Source organism: Chamaea fasciata, unplaced genomic scaffold (genome assembly GCF_029207755.1).
Source record: "Chamaea fasciata isolate MVZ Bird 193981 ecotype frontalis unplaced genomic scaffold, bChaFas1.0.hap1 SCAF_8, whole genome shotgun sequence".
NCBI classification, from domain to species: Eukaryota; Metazoa; Chordata; class Aves; order Passeriformes; family Sylviidae; genus Chamaea; species Chamaea fasciata.
Genome location: NW_027094093.1, coordinates 12,942,407 through 12,970,134, shown reverse-complemented (window position 1 = coordinate 12,970,134; position 27,728 = coordinate 12,942,407). Strand labels below are relative to the sequence as shown.

Genomic DNA, 27,728 nt, shown 5'->3' with positions numbered 1-27,728 from the left:
GCTCCGGGAGCGGGGCCCCGCCGGGAGCGAGAGCGGGATCCCGACCGCCGCCGCCGCCGCCGCCGCCGCCACCTGCGCTCTGGGGCGGGCGGGCGCCCCCGCTCCGCGCCGCGCCCGCGCCCCGCCCCGCGCCCCGCCCCGGGACCGCCCGCGGCCCCGCCCCGCCGCTGGCCCCGCCCCGCCGGGGCTCCCCGCGGCCGCCCCCGCGCCGGCACCGAGCCCCGCGGCGGCGAAACGCCGCGCTGCGCCGTCCCCGTCCGCCGGCGCTCGGAGTCCTGCGGCGGCCCGGGGGCAGGCGGCCAAGTGAGCAGATGACGGTGCTGCCAAACCACCGCTGCCCCGCATCTGTGCATCTCCTTCCGCTCTTGCCCCCCGGGACCCTCCGCCCCCCTCGGTGCCGCGACGGCCCGCCCGGCTTCCCCGGCACGGCGCGAAGAGCCAAGCGGCTGGAGGAAGGAGGGCAGGCGGTGCCCGCGGCGCTGCTGCCGCTTCGCCCCTTCCTCCTCGGGCCCTTCAGCCCCTCTTCGCGGGAAGGGGCCGGGGCCTCGCCCGCCGTAACGGGATTGGGACGAACGAGGGGAAACCCTGCGTAGGGGAATGGAAGACGTGAAAGGGTCCTGGCCGGATTTGCCTTGCTCCGGCCCATGGCACATCAGCCCCGGTACAAGGGGCCGTGTAGCATCTACCTACGCTGCCCGCACCCAAGCTGCCCGGCGGGGTAGCGCTCCCGACCCCCGGAACGCTGAACCGCGGCGGGAAGGAAAACCGCTCCTGCCCGGGTGCAGGCAGCTGCGCTACCACATTCCTGCCCCGGATTCCGGTCGCCATCCGCCCCGCCAGCCCCCTTCTTCCCTCCCAGGCGGGTGGCGGGTGCAGGAGCGCAGCGCGAACCGACGAGACCGCACCGGGGCAGAGGGCTTTGCCCAGCGCCCTGGGACCGCGGGCTCCTGCCAGGGGCACCGTGCTGGTCACCCTCAGCTGCCAGGAATTCTAGTCCTCCAGTCCATGCATTCGTAAACACCCAAACTGCCAGCCTGATTTTCAAGCGCTTCCCTGAAAGCCCTGAAGCCCACAAAATGTTCAGGGCACACAGGGGATCCGACCTGCTTCAGAAGCCAGATTCGGGGGTCACAGACTGCAGCTGCTATGGCACAGCCTTTATTCTGGCCAAGGCAGAAGGCTGCTCCCAAGCCCTTGCACAGGAGCTACTCGCTCCACCTCGGTGGATGCGGAGGAAGGGCAGTTTGGACCAGAGCACTTGCGTTCAGCCCTGGATCTACTAGCCAAAGACATACCCACAGCACATCACAGATACAGGCAGCTTGCATTCAAGACCTGGTGCTGGGGAACACCAGCACCCAAAATACCCCTAATTGCACCCAGAGCCCACAAAGCAAAGACTCAAAGCAGGGCTTAGCTCCTGCTTTCCTCCCAAAACCTGGCTTGCTTATTGCTCTGAGGCCATTGGCTGATGTACCCCACGGGCAGAGCACTGACGGCTGATGACCAAAGTCGTCAGGGATTTTAAGGCCGGAGACCTCACAACCACCCCTGAGATCCATGTTCACCCAACCTGGGCATGCACATTACTTGGCACTGTCAACTTTGATGCTTAACAACATTTTTTTTAAAATGAAAAAAAAATCTGACATCCCGATACCTCTTTGCTTTACACTCTATGTTTTCCCTGTAATAGAGCTATACAGAAGAAAATTACAAGTCACATGTTCCTTTGGAAGACAGTGGCATATCATTGTAGCAGGAGTCATAACTTTTAATTCTCCCCAACAATGAGTTTCTGTGAACTAGCAGCCCAGCAGAAAGCAATCACAGACAGTTTCATTATGGCTGTCAGTTGATTATCCAAATTATAGCTGAGAGCAGAGGGCAGCCTTTTTATTATCATCATTGCTGTACAATTAGAAAATGCTGATGAAGCTCCATAAGAGCAGAAATTCTCTTTTTTGTTGGCATTTTTTATTTTTATAAGCATTCTCTTGGGCAATATCTTAGTTTGATTTGACACACAATGGGGAACGGGTACATAAGTGGGAAGGGAGAAGATAAGAAGGGAAAAATAGGGCAGCTCTTCATTTCAGTTAATCTATCAACTCTTGTAGCCTGGTTCAGGTTTTGCCACTCCTCCAGATATATCTAATTCTTAGAGCCTGGCTGTAAATAATGCTATATTTGCTACACTGGGGACACATAAAATCCAATTAAGAGCCAGGTAGACATCTGTTGGCTTGCTCTGTGCTTCTGTTTCCCTTTTGTTTTTTATGAATATGTAGCAGAACAACCAGAGCAGGATTAAATATGGTCTAAGTGCAAGTGCAGTTGATAGGTTTGTTACTCATCTCTTCAGTACGAGAGTACAGTGCTTTATGTGCATCCAGCACTATTAGTAACAGAAGATGTGTCTGCACAAAATTTACTGTGTCAAATCCTGCAGACAAAAAAGGAAGTGTTTCCTGGCCCAAAGAAACTGCTTTTGTAGTAAAAAAACTCTTAAATTATTAGAAATTGCTTTACCTTTTATCCATGTGCAGGAGTATCCCTGAAGCTCCACCATGCTAAACAGGTCTGCTTGGGAGTTCATCTAATCCCTGCTCCTGGCTCCAGCCCAAGGGACACAGGCATGGACTGACAATACATGTCCTCACAGACATACTTTCTCCACCCACTGAGGCTTTTTCAGCTGGGATGCACTGGTTCCTAGTAGAAGCAGAAAGTAAAAAGGTGATAAATATTTTTGTATTTGGTTCTTGCACTGTTGATTGTCAGCGTACACAGTTCACCTAGACAAATTGCTTTTGTGAAGGTTACCATGACTTTTAAAAGACTTTAGAAAAGGACTAAGCGAGTTTCCTTTGTAGAGACTGGCTATTGCCCTTGCCCTTGTTAGAGGACTCAGCAGACTTTCGCAAAGAGCCTTTCAGCTCAGGCTTTGGGCAGGGACAAAGCCAGAGAGCACTGATCTCACTCTTGGCTTTGCTGGTACCAAAGCAGGGCAGGAACCTCCTGCCCCTTTTGTCATAGGATCAGCACACCACCCCTTGGCCCTCGACCCTCCTTGCTTGAAGCAGCAAATCCTGGTTTTGTCTGCACTGCTGACAAGACTCCAGCTCCCAGGAAGGGAGCGGCGGGGGCCCAGCGCAGGTGACTCCGGTCTCCCGGTGCTGGTGGGCAGCCTGCCAGTCACCCCAGCTGGAGGCTGTGCTGGCTCAGGCATTGCTCGAATTAGCAGTGACCCCTGATAACAAACTGCTTGAGTGAGGGGGTGCTGGGGACCATAAGGTGGTTTGCAGCAGCACAAGGCTGTGCCTTACTGCCTGTCACAAGTGCAGGAACAGACATCACTTTTGGCCTCACGGTGCAGCCCCCAGGCAGCTCTAGCACAGCAGATCACTGTGTACTGGTACAAAAGGGTATCAGTGTTTGCCCCACACTGAGGACACGGCTGCATGCTGCACCAAGGTAGGTGTGCTTCTGCTTCCACCTGTGGCAAGCGTTTGCCTTCCCACCTGAGAGCTGCAGCTCCAGGCTGCCTGTGCTGCAAGCACCAAGACTGACCACGTGCAACAGCATCTGAAGCAGGGCGCTCCTAAATAAGACCAAGGTTCTTGCTGCACTGCAGGCAGGAGGGACCTGACAGGCAAGGAGACAGAGGGATTCTTGGCCCTTTGCAAGCAGGCAGAGCAGAGTGAGAATCACTGCCGGCATTTGCAGAGGGACCCTGGCACCCAAATCCTACTGAAGTGCAACAGCAGCAGGGGTGAACATTTCTCATGTGCCAGATGAATTAAAGACTGTGTCCTGGGAACAGGAATTCAGATTTAAATCACTTGAATGCTTTTCACCATGCCTTGCTGAAATTCCCTTAAAAATCCTAGCTTACATCAATACAATTTGTTTTTATATACACCTGTGCACTCACATACCTTAACATATTGCAGGAAAACAAAACCATGCCAAACTGTAGCCATATCCAAAAAGTTACATGGAACTTGAAAACTTCTGAGTGCATTAATCCAAAACTTGATGTCTAAGAGTGACACAGACTTTAGCAACACCTAACACAAGTGCTGCAGTTTGTAAAATACCACCAAAAGTTCAGGTACATAAGACCAAAATAAAATCAGGAAGAGTGGCTGCACATAAAACTAATCTTGCAAAACTCATCACTTATTAATTAACTATAGTTGTACATATAAGTGCACATAAAATGTATGTAATAAGTTTTCTTTGGTCTCCCCAGGCACTGGGAACCTTCCCCTGAGCCACAGTTGGAATACTGAAGGGATGTTCCTGTCCTGAGATGCCACTAGCACAGGATGCAGAGGCAGGATCAGGGCCCTGGCCCAGAGGTGCAGGAGGGTTGTTGGTGATGAGGACGGGCCTCTGCCATGCCACAACCACAGGTGGTCTTCAAATCTCCTGGCTGCGACTCACACAACACTGAGATAAAGAGGAAGATGTGAAGTTCCTTACATCTAATTTTCTTGGGGGATATAGTGCAGCCTGAAACATCTGAAACTTTTCAGATATGTAGTTTTTGAAACACATCACGTTATGCTTTTTTTCTTTTCTTTTTCTCTCATGGGCCCTTGAAAAGAAAACAGTCCCCATAGTGAAGTTGACATGATAAATTAGTATGGCCCTGGCAAAGCCCTCACTCTTCATTTGGCAAATACTTATTTATGGACTTTCAATTTGTGGCTTATGTAACAACAGGGTGAGTGACTTTCAAAAAAGCTCTGCCATGTATTGACCTGATACAGCCTAATGGGTCCTTCAGAGCAATTAGGATTTATTGTGTTAGCGTCTATTGTGTATAGAGACCATTATAAAACATGTGTTATTTACCCAGAAAGCAGTAATGACTGTTTAAATACAGTGAGATTGTTTTTTAACTCTTGCTGCTCTATACATTGCAAAGAAGGTGCTCCAAATATTTTTCAGAGTTAAATACTTTGCTCCAGTCTGGATTATTGTATGGCATATATATTTGTATGCCTATAGCTATAAGTGAACCAAGCTCTCAGGAAAGCTGCAACCTTGAAGCATGGAATCTGAGAATTTTTTTCTCAGCCAAGGGGCCAGTGCTTGCCACTCTAGTGGTCTGAGCAGCTCAGGCCTTTTCCTAACTTAGAGCGCAGGGCACTTCCCATGAACCACCTGAGTTTTGCCCTGTCTGATCTGAAAGTCCAGCAGAAGTGACCATAAGAGCCACGAGGCTGTGGTTTGCATCGTAGCACCTCTAACCCTCTACATGCACATGAGGTGGGGCCGTCACCACTTCCCTGTAACCAAGAACACCAGTGTTGGCTTCTGAAGACCAATGCAGGTGTGAGAAGCCAAACCCCTGGCCAGGCTCCTCAGCAGGCCTGAAGGAGCACAGCTTTGCAGCCCAGCAAAGACCAGCGCTGGCTTACACCAGCTGTGACTCTGACCACAGAGTAAAACAAACTCATACATGGGAGCCATCAAGCGCCTCTATGAAACAATAACAATATAGACTAATTACTGCTTGACTTATCTTCAGACCAATCTCTCAAAAATACTTCTGTCCTTTTCTGCTTTTTTCCTGCCCTCTCCTTTGCTGTGTGAGACCTTCAGGGTGAAGCTGCTCAAAACAGTTCTTCTTTGGCAAAATGCTTTTCCTGCCCTGCTTCAGATCACAGCCTTTGGAGACTTGTTCGAATCTGCTTGTTTTACACCAAAATTAACATATTATCTGTTATAGCTGCAGAGACAGAAGTAGTAAGCAGTTTTTTATTCCAGCAAAAAGAGGGACAGGTTAGAGGACCCTCTGGCTGAAAAATTTGTGGCAAGTTTTTCAGAGTTAGGATGCAAGTTTGTAATGGCCAATCCTCTGGAGAGCAGTCAGGCAGCCTAGACTGAAGCTGGCTATAACTTACAATTTCTGTTTTCTAGAAAATTCCAACATTAAACAACAATGTAAAACACACCAGTTTGTTCCAAACAGGGCAAGCTGCCCAAACTTCTGAGCAATCCTGCAGAATCAGGAAAAGCTAGATTTCCTCTCAAAACATGGAGAATTCCTAGAAGCCCCCTGCCCAGGAAGGCCTTAGGAGCACAGGATGGGGGAGGACTTGGAGCGGGGGACACGGAAATCCTGGAGTGGCGGATCTTGCTGGCAAACTGGGCAGACTTCAGGCAGGAATCTGCCTGGTGAGCGTTTGTCTCTTAGGTCCTGCCTAATTTTCAGAGAAAGTTGGTCATTCAAAGCAAACATTTCCAAGAAATTTTCTGTCTCTGCTGAACTGACACTTTACAAAGAAACTGCTCTCAGTATGAACATCTGCAGTTATGGGTGGTCTCTCCTGGCCTTAAAATTCTACGAATTGGTGCAAAACATATGATAACAACTGTTGCTGTTAAAAGCAAGTTCAGTCTGTGTTCAGAATTGTTGGAGTTCAGTCTGTCTTTTCCTGAAAATACTGAGTGTATTTAAAATAGGTTTCAAACATGTAAGCCAGTTTGACTGCATTTCTTCACTAACCTCTCAAGATGCTGCGATCAAGACCTTCCAGATGCGGTGATTCCAGACTCTCTTGAGGCAACCTTAAGGGATCTTTATTTCCCGAAACTGGACTTCTTTGAAACACACCATATTGATCACTTAAAATCAGAAGTAATCAAAAATTATGCATTTGAAAGCTTTATTCTGTATATGTACTTATGTACATTACCCTAGAAGGAGAACATTCACATACAATACATGCATATTGTGTTTTCATGTTTCTATGAACCAGAAAGTATCAAAGCCAGAGACCTCCTGAAACAATGTCCTCTACCTGACCTTTTAGGCATTCTTGCTAAGATCAGGCACTTCAGATTTTCCCTATCTGCTTTTGACATCCTTGAAGTGCTTGACTCTTGCAGAGCTAGAGGAATATTTGGAACTAAGATTTAGTGAGTCATGTCATTCACATCATGTGAATGAAACTATGTTGAAATACAGATTTAAATCCCTGCATAATCAACATTTATTGGACACAATAAAAAGAGCCAGAAACAGATGAAAAGGCAATTAGCACTAGCTAGAACTATACACATTTTGATTACTTCCTTCTGCAGGTCATTCACAGCATAATAGAATACACAGGTCAAAGTGATTTTTGGAAAGGATGTTGCTAGCAACCTTCCCATTCAGGTATTAGTCAGATGTGAAGGATTAACACCTGCAAGTGACCCTTATGTGCTCTAGTGGAATGGAAACAAGGAGCAGAGTCTGCAGCAGGAGCCAGAACCATCTTTTTCCAGCTCAAGGCTGACTGGTTGTTTTCCCAGCTCTCTGTGGCCATAAGGGCAGGGACTAATGCTAACAGAATTGGAGCAAATCAGGAAATTTGCAGGGCAAAAGAAGGACTCCATTCTCTAAAGCCTGTACCTCACTGCCATGTACAGAAACACTGAGCATGCAATTATGTTAACCTGCTTGGGATATGACCTGGTGATGCAAGAAAGTGCTCCAAAATATTCCACAAGTGCTAGCATAGAGTTGCCAAAAATACTGACAACAAGGTCGTGTACTTACTCTTACAGTTTATTTTTAACTAAACTGATACAATCAAACTGATTTTGTATAAGCAACAAGCTGACACAAAAGGTAGCACAATTGCTGCAAAGATGGGGCTCACGTGGGTCACCATCCTAATGGCATGAAAATGCTGAAGTAGCTTGGTTCAGCTTTTTGCTCAGAAAAGTCTGTCCAAGTGTAGGAAAATTCATGCTGGATATAAATTTCCCTTATGTTGGTGAATTAACTGTTCCACTATTTGTGACAAAGGAGAAACTGAGCCCTTCTCCATGTCTCCCAGAGACTGGCACTGCCAGACCCCCGACCATTACACCACCACGAGGTAGACAGGATTCTACTGGGTGCACTCACAGAAATCCCTGTGCAAGCTTCCATCTGTGCCAGGTGCTGAATGTACCTGCAGTTCAAACTGCTCTTGGGCTGAGCAGACAGGGAACACAAAAAACAGGAGGAAAAAAAGGTAATTCTCCTTGTTTCTGCAGACACAAAAGGTCTGTGGTTTGTCTCTATGGCCAGAGAGAGCAATGAAATCAACCCCACAGTCCTAAAGCTGGAAAAATACCATTTTGGCTCCTGCTGCAGATGCTGTTCCCTGTCTCTGTTCCACTAGAGCACACAAGACTGACAACCTCTGGCTCTAGTGCAGGGAGGCAAGGCTGCACCTCCCTTCAGTCAGGGCCAGACTTACTGTCTGAAGATAAAATCCATCTTCTGGTAGACGAGCAGTCTGGAGGGAAACAAGGCAGTTTCCTTACCTGGGTCAGCCAGGCTGCATCCTGACAGAACCAAACATCCCTCTTTGGGGGAGGAAGGGATAGAGCAAGGTGAGAAGACAGTGTAATCCTTTCAGCTGAGACCCTGCCAAGGATGTTGCTAATTAGCAGAGAGGATGTAGTGTGGCTGGTGAGAGACAGACACGTTCGGTGTTGTGAGACAGTGCCTTCAACCAGCTCTATCTGTGAGACACTGTGAGCTCCCTGATTGTGTTTGTATTGCAGGAGCCATCCCAGCAACACCAGCTGAGCCCTTGATGCCCACTGTGCTGCCCACAGTCCTCATATGAAACCCTTAATGGGATTCCAGACAGACAAAAAGTCTTAGTTGTAAATCTTATTTTCACTGTTCTGATACAACCAAACCTATTTTGTATAGACACAGAGTGGCTGTGGATTCCAGGTTATGGAAAAAGACTGGTATTGGAACAACATCTGTATTTTCTAGGCTTGCTTGGATACCTAGGAGATAGGAGAGTGTTGTACTTGTAGCTACTAGAGGAAACAGGGAGGCATTTTCAACCTCTACCAGCAGTGAGATGGTGGTCCAAAACCATGTGTGTGTATCTCACAGGCTGCAGTTTGGAAACATTTCCAGCTGAGCCTACTAAATCTGGTCAGTTGGTGTCTGGCCTAACCACAGTGTCTAACCACTGAGCTTAATCTGCAAGAGTACAGTTTAAATTTGTGGGACTATGAGTGGTTGTGCTTGAGATGAGCACCTGTTTCAGCAGCCTTGTATTAAAGGATAGCTAAGATATACATCCATTAGCTAAGAAAAGCCAACAAACTAACCATCAGACCCCACAGCTTTCTTCCATAGAGTTTATGTAGATTCTCTGACAACATAAAAGGAATTATTCTTAATTTTGTGTCCCTGTGTACTTTCCATCAGGGCTAAGATGCCCCAAATTTCTCCTCAATACTAAACCACCTTTATGTAAGGTCAAACCTGCCTTGGGCTCTTTTAATTTGGCGTATGACCAAGACACAGCTATCTCTGTGGGACACAGGCTCCTGACTGAACCTAGTACAAGAAGTTCAGGAGATGAGCTGAGACTGATAACAGCTGCAACCTGATCTCTACAGAAATACTCAGACATACTCAGCTGCACCCTAATGCAGCTGCCTAAGACAATCCCAAGGTGTGCTGGGCCAAAGTGTTCTTTAAGAACTTCTGCATGTACCGACGAAGGCCTTGGTGTGACTGAGAACCAGCAGAGATATCAGAGATATGAGGGGAGAGAGGCGGAGGCAAGTGCTGCTGGCACTGTGCAGACTTTTGGAAGGATGGGCAAGGTTTGGTCTTCAGCCTGAGCAGATTCCTCACCTTTACTAAGCTGACTGAGGTGCTGTCAGGCCTTTCCCTAAATAGATCATAAAAACCCGTGCAGGTGATTATCTTATGAACAAAGGGGGAAACAACAGAAGCAAAACAACAGCAGCGGCCTCCAAGTCTCTGCTGGGGAAAGAGGGATAGGCCACAGACAAGCAGCCCAGCCTCAAGGTGCATCGTGCCAGGCTGCAAGAAGGGACAGGGGTGTTTAAAGGTCCTTGACACGGGCGCGGTGCTGACTCTGACACCATCCCCCTGCCCTGGCTGCAAAGTACCTCCTGTAACTGGCTACGAGCTTTAGAGAATGAAATCCAATTTACCTGCCACAAAGAAGAGCCTGGTGAGGCCTCCCCAGAGCCGGTGGGTAAAGGAGGGCTGCCAGTTCCCACCCCTGAGCTGCTCCCCTCCCAGCCAGACCGGAGGGGAGGGGGAAGGGGCAGCCGTGGCAGTAAGTGCAGGAACAATTCACTGGAGAGCCACGGTGCGCTTTGCAGTTTGCCCACTAATTACTATTAAGCCCCGGTTCCTTTTTGTGTTCCAAGGGGCGTCTTCGATGTGGCACTGCTTCTTGGGCCTTTCATGCGGCTGGGCTAACCTCTGAATAGCGGGCTCCCCCCCCGCTCCTCGCTACCTCTCCCTTTTTCTTTCCCCTCTTTTGCTTTTCTGATAGTATTTTCTGTCCATGTTGTGTAAGGCCCTAAATGAATCTTGACTGCCCCTACAGCCGACTGGAGACGCACAAAAGCGGCCCATTCCAGTGGCCACAGCGCCATTGTGTGCCCTAACAATGCACTAATTGGCGGTGACAATTGTGCGGCTGGGGAAGAAGAGGGGGCCGGGCGGGGGTGGGGGTGGAACACGGGACATGGGTCCTTTCCAATCACTGAGGCGGGTCAATAAAGAAAGAGAAGTGTGAGGAGCGAGAGACGCGCTCTGCTCCGCGTCTCTCCCGCAGGCACGTTCGTGCCCGTCCCAGGCAGCTTCCTCCAAGGCACCCCCCCAGCCCCGTATTCCTATATGGAAGTGTAATGCGAAAAATTTTAACGCGTGGCTATGCAGAGCAAGAGCTGTGCAATCTAAAAGGGTCATCTCAATATCCCAGGCTGTCTCACCATGCCAGAGGCTGAAGAGCTCCCGTGATGAGAACACGACTGACATATTGATGGGAAAAGGTCACACACAGAGCCAAGAAGATGCTGGTGCTGGGGCACTCTGCTCTGGGTACACATGGGAGACTGCTCACCTCTTTCTAAACTGAGCTTAACGTATGTGTTATTTTGTACCAGGACAGTGGGATGCAAGGACAGTACTCTGCTGGGGTAGGTGCTGATCCTGTAGAGTAGGAGCTTCTGGTGCTGTTGGGAGTAGGGGAATGAATCTGGGCCACATTTCCAGCACCAGCAAAACTGGGGGCTGCAGGGATGAAAGGGACAACAGGTGCCATGGGACTGAAGCTGTTTGTTGCCACTGTGACACCATCCAGGACTCAGGAGGGACTAACTCAATCTCACACTGAAATATGGCAGGAATGAACCCATGGACTTTGAAAGCTGTCCCAGCATGAAGTTAGCCCTGGAGTTTGAAAGCTGATGTAGCTGACAGGTGAGGGACAGATTTCAGCTCTGTTCATTAGCTTTTAAGATAAAATATGGGACAGGAAATAGCATGGACAATGCTTTTGAGAAAGAAGAATGGAAGGCTCATCCAGTTGCTTTGGTTCAAAATTAATTCAGACAGTTGACAGACAGGGGGGTAGATGCTGAAGTGCTCAATACCTACCCATCTGTTTTCCAAACAGCTCCCATCAGCTCCCTCAGAGAACAGTGAAGACTAGCAGGTGTGGAGCACTCTGGTATCTGACAGAGAAAGCAAGGCAAGCCCAGCTGGCAGCAATACCCAAGTTTATGAAGGGCTCTGAAATGTCTTCTGGACAAAGATGTTTCTCTTACTTGAAGCTGACTGACCTTTGACAAGCATTGTCCAGAGCAGGGTCAGGAAGCAGGTAATTCTCCTACTCCTCTCAGGACAGCTGTGGGACTGCTGTGGTGGGGGAGACTTCTACTAAATGTTTTGAAAAAGAAGAATTGCCTCCTGCATCTGGAAAGAAGCAAGAAAACACCTTCCCATACAGTGTCATCTAAACACAGAACAGCTACATGGGAACCATCTCTATGGAAGAGCAATACTTTTCTGGTAAGTCCCATGTATTGGCATGGCTTGGAGAAGCAGTCTTGCCATAACCTCATGAAGGGCAGACACAACAAGCAGGGAGGACAAACTGGAGCTACAGACCCATGGACAGGCAGGCACCGTGCCTAGATCTGAACTCCCTGGTGCTCTGACTGATTGGGACTGGCATTTTAGTTTGGTCCACTACATATAAACACTAAACTCAGCTGAGAAGTCTGGTCCTGCAGCCAAAATGCTGAGGGGAAGCCTACTGTGAGCCCAGTGTGAGTAGCAGAGTTGCAACAGCCTAGAGCTGGAAGTGTGCAGAGTCCAGGGTACACTGGGTAGAAACTCTGGGACACTGGACTCTTGCCCTTTTCACCTCATGGCCACCCAGAGCACAGTAGTTCTCTTATTGTAATCTCTCAGAGTTTATGGGTCCTTGTCTATGGAACACCAAAGGACATCCCTGCTGCCAGGAGGAACCCTAATCTCTCCATTTATTGCAAGGTGGACTTATCAGCAGCCTTAGCTCCTAGAATTTGGTGGTGGCAATATCCTCCCTGAAACAAAGTCATTAGTTACCTGCTCTAAACATAGTAAATGTGCTTCTGCTTGCCGTCCCCTAGCAGGCCTCCACACAACTCCTGCTGACAACTATGGAAACATTCCCACAGATTACCACAGATGCAGGAGGAGGGCCTTATACAGTGAGACCTCTCTGCCTCCCCTTTGCCCTAAGCCCTTCACAGAAGTACTTTATTGTTTTATGACAGTGCAGTTAACACTTGACATAAATCTCTAAGCACAGCTAACAATGTTGATACTGTGTAAATACCTACAGTACAGACCTGTATTTTATTATGGTTTTGCCCTCTTCTACCTGTTCTCACCCAGGGTTAACTCTGTGCTAGATGCATTTGTATTTCACAAAGAATCTGCCAATTTTATACACTGCTACAGCTCCTGCCTTTAAATACTGAGAGCCCAGCTCTGGTTATCTGACAAACTACAGCTTTCACTGGAGCCAGTAGAACTTGGATCTACTTAAAGGATCGAACATGCTGGCTGTTAAATCTGAAACAAGTGTCCTTCAGAAGTGCAGAGTCCAAGCCAGAACAGGACATTTTGCAATATGTACACAACAAAGTATGCACCAATGTCACAAGCCATTTTGTGACAATGTCTGATGACAGGATGGTGCTGGCATTTGTTTTCCACCCTAGCCTTGCTTTCATGGGCATTTGTATCCCTGCTCTCACTTCTCATTGTAGGGGAAGGTACAAACTGAAGGAGAGGCACAGAATCACAGAATAAGTTAAGTTAGAAGGGATCCACAAGAACTAGAGAGTTGAACTCCTGGTCCTGCACAGCACTATTCTCAAGAGTCACACCCTGTGCCTGAGAGCATTGTCCAAATGCTTCCTGAACTCTGCCAGGCTTGCTGCTGTGACCACTTCCCTGGGGAGCCTGTTCCAGTGCCCAGCACCCTCTGGGTGAACAATCTTTCCCTAATATCCAACTTGAATCTCCCCTGACAGAATTTCAGGTCATTTCCTCAGGTCCTGTTGCTGGCCACCACAGAGATCATTGCCTGCCCCCCCTCTTCCCCTCATAAGGAAATTGTGACTGCAGTGAGGTGTCCCCTCAGTGTCCTCTTCTCCAGACTGAACAGATCAAGTGACCTCAGCTGCTCCTCATATGGCTTCCCCTCAAGGCCCTTCACCACGTTTGTTGCCCCCTCTTGGATGCTCTCTAATAGTCTAACACCTTACTTATATTGTGGTGCCCAAAACTGCACACTCCTTGTGTTTCATTACTTTGTTGGTGCACTTCAGATGTTTGCCTACAGCATCAGTCAGAAATGAGATTAATTTATAATCTTAAATGCTAGGAAAGCACTTTGGACTGAACATGCTCCTCATGTAATGCATGCTGATTACATCTATTACTTTCTTACACCGATATGGTAATTTGCACTTTATTTTTAAACAGTACCTAACTTTACTGATAATTCCTTCTTTCTTACCTCTAAATGCATCATATTGTACCTACATGATAAAACACCTGAGAATTTTCAAGCCAGTGCTCTTAACACAGGCTCTTATGTGACTTGCCTTGCTTTCCAGATGAGCCTTACAACTTCATTTTTTAATATCTAAATGAATGCTAATGCCTTGAACTAAATTATAGAAAATTGGAAGTCACTTACTATAAACAATGGACTGACTTTTTAAAAGCATGTTTACAGCTTCAGTGCCATGTTTTATATTTGTCTATGCTTAAAATGGATCGAATTTACTCCTGCTTGCCTTGGAGACTTTGTCTGGCTTTAATTGTAACACTTGATTATCTGAGATGCTTTTCATCACCTTCTCATAGTGATAATACACAGGCTTCTAGATGGGACCACTATTTTGGAGCATATTTAGTTAAACAAGAACTCTTTTAACAAGACAGTCCAGAGCTATGTACACACACTCCCAGAATATTTTCATTTACTCTCTGTGTGCTTTCACTGAAAAGGTTTGGTTAGCCTCACACCTGGAAGGTCCCCCTCAGTCCCTAAGGAAAGAAGGAGGTTGCTAGCTCTACTCTTTCAGAATGGACTAGCATCTTCAGTCGACTTCACATATTAACCCAAATATTATTAATTTTGGTCTGAGAGCTAGAAGGGTAGCTTTTTAAAAATAAATTACCCTGGCTTTAAAAGTAGAGCTAGAGCTTGGATTGGCATGCTCTTCCCAGGGCTCTACAGACCCCACAGTGTCTGCTCTGCATGGATGCTTTTTCACGCCATCTCTTACAGGGTGAAGTGAGGAGGGGAGGTGGCAGTGAAAGGGGAAGGAGATGTCACAACAGAATTTGCTCACCTTGTAAAGCAAATAAGGAGGAAGAGAAGGTCTTGCACATGGTTTCCTTGTGCAGCTTGTGTGGTCCCGGTCAAACATTAACTCATTGCTTGTAGCTGATTTCATCACAGGGATGAAGTCCAAAGGTTCCTGCAGGAGAGAGGATTGACATTCCTGATGGACTTCTGGTCTTTCTGAGAAGGGGCAGGAATAGTGAAGGAGGGGACATATCCTTCTCTTTGAAAGCTGCCAGAGCATAGGGCTGGGTGTGGAATGCTCTGGGGAGTTTCAGGCCGTGGGTTTAGGCCCATGAGCTCCACCACAGCTCTGTGCTACAATCTTTAGTCATCAAATCCAGATTCAAGGAGCTGCAGAACCTCCTTAGCTGGTGCACTGGAATAAACAAATAGAACAAGATTGTTGCCTGCTCCTACATCCATAGGTGTGAGAATCCTTATACCATGGGCAAAATCCTGCCCTTCTAGCCTCTCAGTCCACCTGGGACATGCCTCCCTTAGTTAGAATTCAAGGCCCTCACCTTGGACCCCTCTGGCAGAGGTCCATGTGGCAGCCATACAATAAGCAGCTGCCTCCCGCAAGCCTCCCAGGAGCTCTGTATCCAAGGGTGCCTCAAAGCCACAGCAAGCTGCCCTGGGAACTTGTGGCAGGGGTCAGCACCATTAAAAATCTAGGAATTTGTGGCTTTCCAAAACCACAAGATTTAACTGGGAATCCAAACCCTCAGAGCCTGATGCAGACATCTAGAGTACTTCCAGAGGCCCTCCTGGTTGATTTCAGGGAACAGTATCACATTTTCTTAGTTTCAGAAGGCTTTAACTAGCAGAAAAGCACTTTTAAGACAACAATCACTCTTTCAAAGCTTTTTCTACCCATGATCCAGTACCCACCAGAAGGCAAATTAAAAAGTACGAGTAAGATTTTTTTAGTGTTTATTGAGAGTTGCCTTTATACAGGAGGGACTGGTGCTCTGATGCAGTCACAAGTGAACCCAAATAAACCCCGCTCAAGTGTCAACAAGCAATTCAACTCAATGGATTTAAATTATAATGTCATTACACATCAATAATAAATTAAGACTACTGCCCAGTAGTTGCAGATAATTTTTTAAAAAATCCTTATCAAAAGTAAAAAAAAAACCGAACCAAATATGCAAACACAAGAACAATGAAACACATGTAACAATGTTGCAAATAAGTTAACAGAGTAGCACACACACATTACCCTATTCCAAAAACGCAGGGTGCACTGCCAGCAGTGCTAAAATTCACTGTAAGTGGTGCAGGTGAGCTGGTGCTCTGGCAGGAAGGAAAGCCCAGGCTGTCAGGGACCACATCAGCCACTGTGCTCTGCTGCTCACACCTGCTCTCCCTGGTTTTTAACTGCCTTGCCTGAACTAAAGTTGATTTGGAAGCTGCCTTTATCACGTAACACCTATGAAACACACATTTTGTTCATGAATTAACTTTTGCTTACCTGAAGTATAGCAGGGACTCAGACAAGGTAACTTGGTATCACAGGTATTAATTAAAAATCAGCCTGAAAGCACAGCTTAGTTTAAGCAAAATCAACTTGGTAGACAAGTGTATAAGCAAAATTGAAACAAATACCTTTTCCACCAAAACAATGCTGTGTATTCAAGGATTTATAACGGTTTAACATGTGGATTAGACAGGAATAAATAAATAACTGAGCGACTGACACTTGTGCACAAAGTCTAATACACTTTGGTCCTCCTGATAGCTCTCCAGACCTAGATATCTGATGCTGACAGATTGCAATTTGAATTAGTGGCCACCCCAAGGAATTTGGGTGAAATTGGCATTTTAAGGTATGACTCAAGCCATCATGGCCACACCAGGGTTTTCAAGTAAAGAAGAACTTTGCACGTTATTATCCAGGCTGTCTCCTCACTGTACTGCTAAAATGCAGGAACAGCACTGCTGCTGTCAAATGGGATTTCTGCTACTGGTGTCAAATGTGGACTTATAAAATCACAGTTAGTATGGACATGTGCCCCACGCTGACACATGCCACATACTTTAGCAAATAATGCTGAAATTTCAACGGGTTACCCTCTCTTTAAGGTAAGGCTGACCAAACCCCCACTGGGTCAGCCTTCAGGGAGCCAGGCTGCATTATAATTGAGCTTCGAGTAAACACCTTCACTCTACAGCACTGGACCCAGCTGTGCAAGTGAGCAGGGAGCTCTGTATGGGAGTTCCTGGCCACGTTGTGTGGACTGGCCAGGGATTCTGGGAGGAGCAAAATTGCATGTGACCTGACCCTGTTTTAATTCTCTGTACTTGACATTATTATACGTACACAGCTTCTGAAGGTCTTGCACAACTGCATCTCAGGCTAAGCAGCCCAGCTAGTCTCAAAAACACACATAATAAGAACCAATACCATCTCCACACTATCCTCTCTCATAATGCCCTCACAAAGCATAGACAGTAGAGAAATTTTATGGTTACCATTCCAAGTAAGATGGAGAACTGTCATGAGCAAGGGTTTTAAGCTCCAATGCCAAACACAGTGCATCGTGGCAGAGCATTTCTAAAAATTTATTCACTTCTCAAAGTTTAAGGCACCAAATGAGCAAAAGTGAGGAGTTCCCACACAGCTTGGTGTCTTCAGAGCTGGTATATGAAACCTGGAGAGCTCACTTCATGAGGACAGAACAAGCAAATTGATTTACTCAGCTGCTCCTGCAAAAGAGCAGGCACAGCACAGGAGAGTTTCAGTTTAAGTCTATGAGTTAATAAAACAGCAGATGCAATCAGGAAATCCAAAACAGGAAGAGAGATGCTAATATACAGTACTGTAAGGCACTCCTACTGGGAAGGGAAAATTGGAAGGCAAATCACAAAGGAGAGAATGACTGGACTCAACTGGTTCAAAAGCAACACAATGAGCTGTGAAGCTCCAAGTCTGGCTATAGGCTCAGTCCTGTGAGTAAGGACATGGACAGACACAGTGGAGAGAGAGGGGAGACGGGTTTGCAACTGAGTGGCAGAAAAAGAATTAGAAGATTATAACGATTATTCAATTAATTTCTTTTATACAGATAAACAGTCAGCTGCAATCCAGGCAGTGACCTTTGGGAAGCCTAGGAAACTCGGTGGCTTCTGTTGCTACAGGGAAAAAAGCAAAATTCAACTGGGCAGCTTCCTCATTTCATTGTAAACAGACATCCTCTGCTCTTTTTAAAAATCTTTCAAGACATTATCATCAATCTACTATAATACACACAGTATCCTAATAATAAGAGAAGCCTTGACAAGAGGAGCTCTAGAGACACCCTGATGATTCACTCCTAACAGGGCCATCAGAGCCTGTGCAGTACTGCAAAAAACTTAAGTTCCTCTCAAAAAAGTATCTTCCCTCCCACCTGCCAATTCCTATCGATCCCAGCAGTGAGCTCATATTGGTATGTGCCAGCCAGGATATTTTGTCACATCATGAATCCATCATTTTCCACCACGTAAGACAAACAAAAAACAAGAAAAGCAATAGGAGGATTCCTACACGAGAAATACAAATTTCTCTTTTTATATATTGATAATACAAAAAGAGCCGCATTTTGCATCCCCTAGGTAGGCCAGTCTTCCCATTAAAGGAAAGGTAGATGGTTAGGGTAAAGAGGAAAAGTGACTTGAATAAGGATCTCAATAGTGTCCTGGATTAAAATAGTATCAGACTAACAACTATAAGTACCTGTAGAGCGTGAAGCTATGGTCCACTGCAGTTAAGCATCCTATTTTTACACCGATAACAAGTTCTGTACAAAGCAAAAGCAGTAACTGGATTACAGATCAATTCCTTCTCAGTCAGCTAGGAAAGCGTCTTCTCTTTGAAGAAGACAAACAGCATATTTTATTTTTGATTCACAATGAAACGGGATCGTTCAAATTCATTTCATGCATGGGTAGGACAAGACTGAAGTACTAACACATAATTTCACCTGGGGTGGTGGGGAGGGTGCAGGCAGAGCCATGCAATCTGCAAAGCCCCCAGGAACTTTACCAGCTGATGCTCATCAGAAGTCTGCAGAGCAGAGCCACATGCAGGCTGTGGGCTGCAGAATGAGCAATGAGAACCAGCATGGAGCACTGTTAGTACAGCAGAGACAACCATGCAAGGGTACAGTGCTGTCTGAAACCCAAACCACATGCAGAACCCCAGGCTGAGGCTACTGCTTGCAGATGGCTCCTGCAAGAAAATCAGCTGAGGGCAGGATTAAGCCTTTCATTATGCCTACAAAAATTGGTGACAGAATACTTTATCTTACCCATTCATAAGGAATAATTATTTTTGGATAGGAGCTAGGCATCCCTGAGAGGACATCATCTTCCACATTACAGCCTGCTCCTACAGCCACCGTGAAGCTTATCACTTTTCCAAAGCAGAAATGAATACCTATTCATTTTAGGAACTAGCTGGTTTACAACAACACTGGATTTTAAAGCAAATAACATGATCTGTATTTTACAGTATCCTTTTACATAAAGCTCTGGGCACTGACAGAATATCGTAACATGCTCTTGTTCTATGTCTTTGGTAATGGCAGTGGTTTCAGACCCATGGCTAATTTCAGCAGTTTTGCCAACATCATACTCTATATCCTTTAAATCTCTATTAGCAAAGAAACTGTTCTGTGATACCTGTACAAACCCAGAGTAACTCCAATGCTGTCTATGTTGTTATTCCAGAATTCAATTCCAATATCTAACCACCCACATGACTGGTACTTTGGAGACAGAACATATGTCAAAGTAACTAATATTTTGCAATGTCTGAACCTCGATTCCTTGACTCTGTATGGTTTTTGACAGTGCAGTCAAGCTGCCCTCTCTAAATTGAGCTGGACATGAACCAGCACTGTGAGGTATCATAAATGCCAGAGCATGATGATATGAAAAACACCACCATTTTTTCTTTAATGACCTAACATTATGCCTACAGATAATTCAAAATAGTACCTGCCAGATGCTGACAGTTTCAGAGCTACTGGCTTTGCCACAGGAGTAATTGTAGTGACACAAGCTGACAAACATGGGAGCGTTCTGTTTATTCAGCCAGTACCAGTGCAGTTCCTGTTTGCCTGACTAATTCCACAGTACTTCCTCAGTGTTTGCATTTCTGAACACACAGGGAATTCTTGCATGGGAATGGATTTGCAAGGAACATTATACCTTTAAGGGTGATAGCCAAAAGCAACTCATTTCACGTGAGGAACAGTGAGCTGAGACAGAGACACCATTGTGTATAGGAAGTATTAATTTTAGTGACAAAGGTGCATGATTCACCAGGTTTATTAAGTAGGGGAATCCCTACAGCACTTTGCCAAGAACATGGAAAAACCCTCACTTCCTTCTAAAGAATCCTAATGAAAGAAGGACTTCTGGAAAAGAAAGGCACTGGTTGTCTAATGTATACAGATATAAACATGCTTCTATATATATAGTAGTTGCATTCAAAGTTGAGAAAGCTACTTTTTCTTTGACTGGAGGCTGGAAAAGGTAACCATTTATATTCCAGTACAAGGCAACTCATTGTAGCATTTTAACTTTTAATCTAATTATGATGTACCTTGTTCTTTTATTTAACATACTTCAGTCATTAGTGCGATGCTTCAACAATCAAAACTGCTTTCTGCCTTGAATACAACAGTCTGTAGATTACATAGGAAGCAAAAATCAGTATTCCATATTTTCACAAACCTATGTGAGAGGAGAGGAAAATACACATGCAACTGGCATTATTCTCCTGAAACCGTATTTGCTTTCTGTATATAGATGTGTGCATGTGTGTACATATATATATGAATGCTGTCACAGATTGGTAATACACATATCACTGCAGGGTGTGGAAAAGAGTTAGGAATGTGAGACGAGGGGAAGACAATCTAACTGCTCATTGGAGGTGAACTTGCCATGAATTAAACATACTGCCAGTACTGACACACACCTCTCCAGTTAAATCCATCATGTACTTCCCTTTACAAATTAATTCACTGTGTTTAATACTTCCCTATGTTCCAGGTGTGTGGAGCAGAATCATACCTCGAGGAACTCCACCGTCCACCATGGAAGTCATTACAGAGCTACAGATGCCTTGGAGCTCAAAGAGAGTGCAGGACACAAGTTGCATATGAAAAGAGCAAGCTAGTGTTTCACAAATTTGAAGGTATTTGCTAACTAAAATGGGCAAGACCACTTTCCTGACTATCAGTTTAACAGGTTCAGATTAGAAAAACATTTGAAGAAAACTTCATGAAATAAAATGAAAATCAATGTGAATACTTAAAATGCCCTCAAGTTTCAGACTGGAAGGAGGAGAACCAACATCATGTTACTACAGACAAGGACACAGCTTCCCATAAATCAAGAGTAACCAGCAGACATCTCAAAGGACTTCAGTGACAGAGCTTAACTGATATTCCCAGCCTGAAAAAAAAGAGTAGCAAGTCCCATGCTTATCTGAATATGGGGTGGTTATAAATATATAAACATAACTGAAGGAATTATTCTGCGTCTTATGTTTGTAAGCACCCCAAATAAGGTTTAAGGGGATCCTCTTCTTTCCTTGGCAAGGAGATCCTTTAAAATCTAAATGCACTGATCCTTTAAGATGGTTCTCTGAAAACATGAGGAAATGGAACCACATGTCCATATCACAAGGAGACAGTGGATTAAAAATAATTTCTGCTCTATTGGGTTCCGTGAAACTCCTCACCAGAGCCCCTGCCAAGGCTACCAGTAAATAAATAATACACATAAATAAGTAGATCATTCATCAATTATAAATTAACAACATAAAAAATAATGCAGTCATGGCAGCAAATATCTTCTGCCTTGAGATGAAGTCTTCTCCAGAGGTGGAAAAGAAAGTTGGGTACTTAATTAGCTAGACCTAAAGCATTTCTCGTAAACCACATTTTGAATGAGAGCTAACGACTGGACTTCAATGCAGTTTAGCCATTGGTATTTCAAAGCCAACAAGGCTTTATGGCCACTTTGGCAGCTCTTATTCACAGATGAAGAAGGTCAGGTAATATTTTTCAAAAAAATTTCTGCCTGTCTAAGCCGAGAATTTGCTTGAGCTGGCAGCTGGGAGAGGGATTCTCTTCAGGCTGGCCACTGCCTTAAGGACCTCATGTGTTCTGATATGACAATTCAAACATGTTGCAAGACTCTTCGAAGTTCTCGTCCATATTCAGTTGCCTCCAGAAGGATTTCTGCTTCTTCTGCAACTCTTTACGCACACACCTGGGGCATGGTACAGCCTTCACTTTGCACTCAGAGTGGAAGACAGCACCACAGCTTTCACACCTGCAAACACAAATTAGTGTCAAAATTGAGTCACAAAATAGGACCAGAGCATGCAATGGGCTTCACGTGGGCTGTGGGCAGTAGGTTTTCCTTGACACCATTCTGGGAGCTCTAAGAGCATTATGCTTCATTAGAGTGGCGTCATAAAAGACACTGGTATGGCCACACCTCTGCTGGTATTAAGCTACTCAGGAGCACTAAAATAAATTGACTTGCATTCATTTTGCAGTTGCTGAGAATCTGTCCCAGCACTTCTGCTTCACAGACAAGTTTTTAGAAGGATTAATACTTATCTTCTTAGTAACTACTATTCAGGTATGTCACTGAAAAGACATCAACTTTGTTTTATGAGAGACAAGTCTTGCTTTGTTTGTAACTGAGAAGTGACTATATTGTTTTCCAGTAAGTTATATTTCAGCTTTTGCAGAAACAGATTCTGTGATTTGCAACAGCAATGATATGACATATTTCTCACTGAAGCTCCAGTGGTCAGCTGTTCTGGAAAGAGTGAAGAACAGACCACTTCAACAGCAGAAGTTGTCATTTCAAAAGTAAAAAATGAAACAGAGGTAAGTGATATTGTCTGCCTTGTGTCCTGTGGAAGACTAGACTAGATGAACACAACTGATCTATGTTGATCAATTGATCAATACATTGAGCTATGCTTCTGGCATTCAAAGCTGTCTTACTCTGTTCTGATCTATGTTGATCAATTGATCAATACATTGAGCTATGCTTCTGGCATTCAAAGCTGTCTTACTCTGTTCTCAAATGTGACATTAAAACTCAAACAAATCAACTGGTCAGACAAATGACTGATTTACTTTTGGGGCACTGTGAGGCAATGAACTTAATGTCACAGCAGATCAAGCCCCATTTGTGGATGGATGTCGAGCAATGAAACATCTGGTGATCGTGAGTGGGCTACAACTGAACAGTTGGACACTCTCAGCCTTTCAATGCAAATAACTATCTTAGTGATGAGTTGTCACTACAGCTTTGTAACCAAAGGAAAAAGTAAAAGGAGGACTGTCAGAGGTAAAAAGTCTTAGTTTTAAGTTGGATAATCAAATAATAAAAGCAACAAAACATGAAACTTCAGAGTAATCCTGAAATACAAGCAACCGGTGTTGGTCACCCTTGGTGATTCTGCAGGACATCTTGAAATGCCTTGCACTTTTTTCCCTTTCTTGTAGCTACTGTAGTCAAATGACTATATAAGAATCCAAGTGCCCATTGTTATAACTTTAGTGGGGTTTTTTGTTGGCTTGCTTTGAACCTATTTTTCATATAAATAAGGTTCCTGTCTTCAAGACTGTTAAGAAAAATCAAAAACGTAAAGAAAGAATCCCCCAAAAAGTGAGAAGCCATAAGGCATGTGGTCTGACAATACTGAGAGAAGTCCATAAGCTAACACAACCTGTTAGCTGTATCAGCTGCATCTCACCTGTAACTTTTAAAAAAACTGTTTCTGGTCTGGCTGCACTTGAAGTTTTATGCATGGGTCCAAACATGGCCTAAATCTTAATAACTGCAGAGCTTTGAGAAGTCTGTGCAGAGATTTAAGGAGGTGCATTTCTAACTTGCATAAACTGATAAAACTCAAATATGAGTATGAAAAGGCAGGTGAACAAGGCTAAGTATAAAGCAGTATAACTACTGGCTTCCATGCTCTCTTCCAGTAAAACTTGGTTGCTGGATTTCTCAGTCCAGCTACAGTCTAAATCTGGTTTTCAATCAAGAAACCGGCTCACACAGAGGTATTTACAATTTCTGTACTCAAGAGAGTGTGTTATTGCCCTTATCCACTGAAGCACAGGCACACATGCTTACGACTCGTATGCCACTGATTTCTTTGGGATTACTGATCTGCCTTCCATTAAGTGTGCTTACGTGCTTTGCTGGGTTGGGATCTCCACGAACAGACACACTAATGGGCAAAGAAGAGACAGAAGACAGCAGTGTCTTTAAAACTTTACACCACTCTGAACTGACACTAATGGTGATTTTATCAAGCTAATTCTCCCTTGTTAGTCAGCAGTTTACAGTGCCCTGGAAGTTGCTAGAGGGTAATGATTGATGAGGAGTGTAATTCTGTGCTCTCACATTGCCACTCACTATGCTAGCCCAATATTTCTCTACAGCATGCATGGAAATGACAAAACCTATCAGAAATTGCTGCTGAAATGGATTGAACAGGATGAGAGAGAAGCCAGCACACCTGCTCTCTCAAGTCAAAGGCCATCAGCAGAGCAAACAAAGACTGATGGTTTTCAAATTAACACAAATTCATTTTTCAGAAATAAGGTCAGTGGAAAGATTAACAAACTTTTTTCCCATTGCTCAGAATAAAAACACAGAGAAAAACCTGTCTGAACTGTTAATAATTAGAGCTAGTGCAGCAGCTGAAGCTCTGCCCAGGATCCCACACTGTCAGGCACTAAGCAGAGGCAGAGCAAACAGCCAGCCCTGATCTCACAGTCACTGCACTGGCACCCACTGCTGCCACTGTTGGTCCATTCTGGTGCCCCCACCCCTGCTGCTGCTCTGAAGACCTATTTTCTGCCTTCTCTGGTGAAGGCTGAGCTCAACCAAGAGGTGCAGATGACAACAAAGCAGCAGCCTGGAGGAAGGGTGCTCTGAGTTGGAAAACAAAGCTGCCTCTAGCTCTGCACAGGAACAAGGAGAGAGGACGCCCATATCAGCCTTCACTGCATGCCTGTGTCCCCCTCACTGACCAAGAAATTCACCAGGGAGGGGGGGCAATGCTGATCTTGCTCTGCCTTCGTGCAACTGTTACTCCTTTTGAAGTGGTGGAGGAGCTGTACTACCCCAAACTACCTACACAGCTTTGCTCTTCCTCATATCAAATACAGCCAGTCTTAACCGGCCCTGGAATGCCAACTGGTTGACCATTTGACCATTTCTAACCCCACTGCAAGAGATTCTCCAGTGATACCAAAAACTCCACAACATTATATTCCTTTTTAGAATATTACAGATTGCTTCCTAGTTAATCCTGAGATCTAATTTTATCTCCCCATGTGGATTTTATAGGGTTTTTTGTTGTTTTCAAGCCTCAGTATATCAAAATGATTTTATTTCTCTGGAGAAATAAAATATATTTTGTAGCCTATTAAAGGCTCACTTAATAGCTCACTGCACTTACTTATCTTTCCCTTAACCCTTGTTGTTGTCATAGGTAATTCACAGTTCAGGTGCTATTTCTGAATCCTGACTTATTCTTTATCTAGAGGCCAAAAAGTCCCTATATCCTTTGTGAGAATGCTATTCACCACTGATAATAAGCTGATGAGCCCATAGCCATTCAGGCCTTTCATGTTTCCTTCTTTAATGAATGATATTGTGACACTGCACATTAATAGCATCTTGCTATTTTTCAAACAGTATTTGAAGATTTAGAGAACACTGCATGTTGTTTTCACACAGACTTGCAGTCTTCTAAGAAGGCAGCTGAAATAGCTTCCTCTCTATTTTGGTGTTTTCTCTTTTTTTTTTCCTCTTTCCTGACCTAACTCAATTTCTGTTGAGACTTTAGGGGGTGTTTTATGTTTTAAGGATGTTTTACTTGTATGGACTAAAAAAATGCAGAGAATTATTCAGTCCTCTAAATAATTTCTATGGCACTGAAAAGTGTAAGAGAAAGGGCAAAGCTCTCCACAGCCAGACAGGCATTATAATGCTCTTATTATTATCATTACTAGTTAAAAAAGAAAAGCCTTTCTACATTAAAAGCATATAATCATTCCTTGTATGCTGAGGAAATGCCAATGTTCGTAACTCCCATTAAGTCTGGACATTTGAAACATATCAATATTTAGTAAACTGTAAATTCCGGCATGTTCTTTTCAGGCTTCCCATCTATTTTTCCCAGGATTATAACTCAAGCAATTCTAGATGCTGCACGACCAATTGATTATGCCCATACTTCTCCCCTGTACTGCACCACCATTAAGTGCCCCTGCGCAGAATCACATGCCTGAAGTGAGGGGTACAACACAAAGAGGCCTCAAAGACCTCTCACCTGAAACAGACAAAATGAAGCAGGGATGATCAACAGGTGGTCCAGGATGTCATCTGAAAGACACGGTTTTTGTCTCATAGGAACCTTACTGGTTGACAGACTTACCAATGTGACTGGTATAAAGGTGGGACGAAGCTGCTGGAACCAACAACGTTTATTAGGATACCTTCAGTGCCATGCACATGGGCTGGCTGAACCAGATATACCACCATTCAGATACACCTCACAACAACAAGTGAGAGGTGAACTGGCTTGCCCAAGGTCAGCCAGGGCTCCTAGCAAAGCTGAGAAGGGCCAAGAGCTCTCGTCTCACTGCAGTGCCATATTCACCCACCACCCTTTATTCTGTAATTTATATATTAGCTTTCATTTTTTCATTTAGAAAACTCACTTCCTTTGTGCCAGAACTCGCACACATTTGGTCAAGTGAGTAATCCCTTGAAACGAATTTCAGCAAGGATTTGATTTACGACTGAACCCTTCACTGACTAACTCTTCAGTTTCTTCTTTCCTGCCATGAGGAGTAGAAGCAGAATTAAATGGGTTAACTCATTATGTTTTCCTTAGAAGATGCTAAACATTCACCAAGCATCCAAAACACTAAACCACCTGTAACTTGGCTATTAAAAAACCCCAAAGAGCAAACCATACTGGTTGAAGTAAGCCTTGCCTGGGGATTCCAGCATGACCACCATCCCACAGTATGCACATGTGCCTGTCTGCAAGCATTTCTGAATTGCTCAGCTGTGAATATCACAGACAGGCCCTTCAAACTCTGAGCCTTTAGCAGAACACAAAGAAAAGGAAAAAGGACTAGCCTGTGTTCACTTACAACAAAAAAAAAAGCCCCAAAGGCAATCAATGCCTGACACACACGTGCAGCAATATTATTCCAGTTGCCTAGGAACCAATGCAAGTAGCCTGCCTAGTGAGGGATGCCCACATAGTAAATGAATGGAAGAAAGTTGGCACTAATATGACATTGATTGAACATTCTAGTTAAAAACCACTGTGACATGAGGCAAGTAAAACCAACCTCTAAAGCTAATTCAGGTGCAAAAGACAATACTTGATGAAAAAGCTTTATTGTTTATTGTATACTTTATTGTTTTCTGTTTACGTATTCCAGATAATATTACTGTGCTACCCTGCACAAACAAAAATAAGACAATGTGGGCCAGAAGATTTTGATCAGTTTTGACAGATTCAGGTGAAATTAAATTACCAAGAGAACTTAACATCTACTTAGGTGCCTACATTTCCTCAAAGAAGTGCTGAGCAGATCACTTCAGGGTACTTTGAACTAGCTATCAGCATCTGATAAGCTAAGCTCTTTGAAAAATTAGGTACTAAACTACTGGCACAACTCAGGTGAGTCGGGCCTGGGGAAAGGCTTTCTAGCATAAGACAAACCAATCTAAGCAAGAGGAAAATTATGTACTTTGAACGATGCCTTTGACCTGTGCCAAGGTATTTCCTGCAAATGCTGTATACTACATATTTCACTCTCTCCACCTCGTATCCATCTTTAACATTCTCCCAAATGCTTGAAGTTGCATTTGTCCAGTGACACAGCATCCGTAACACAGTAAGCTGTAACTTTGCAAAGACTTCGGCATGCACAGCCTGAG

General features: G+C 44.8%; 1 protein-coding gene across 3 annotated transcripts in view; it reads right to left on the bottom strand.

Annotated features, from left to right (window-relative positions):
* Nucleotides 1–11,723: 11,723 nt before the first annotated feature.
* Nucleotides 11,724–27,728, bottom strand: part of PLEKHM3 (pleckstrin homology domain containing M3) — an 81,176-nt gene continuing 65,171 nt past the window's right edge. For 2 of the 3 annotated variants that reach the window (XM_066189711.1, XM_066189712.1), the window contains exon 8: nucleotides 15,631–22,052. In XM_066189711.1, the coding sequence (XP_066045808.1) occupies nucleotides 21,875–22,052 (178 nt within the window). In that variant the 3' untranslated portion in view covers nucleotides 15,631–21,874. Of the gene's footprint in view, nucleotides 11,774–14,718; nucleotides 14,848–15,630; nucleotides 22,053–27,728 lie in introns of those variants that run through there. The other variant, XR_010722111.1, reaches the window with a different exon arrangement.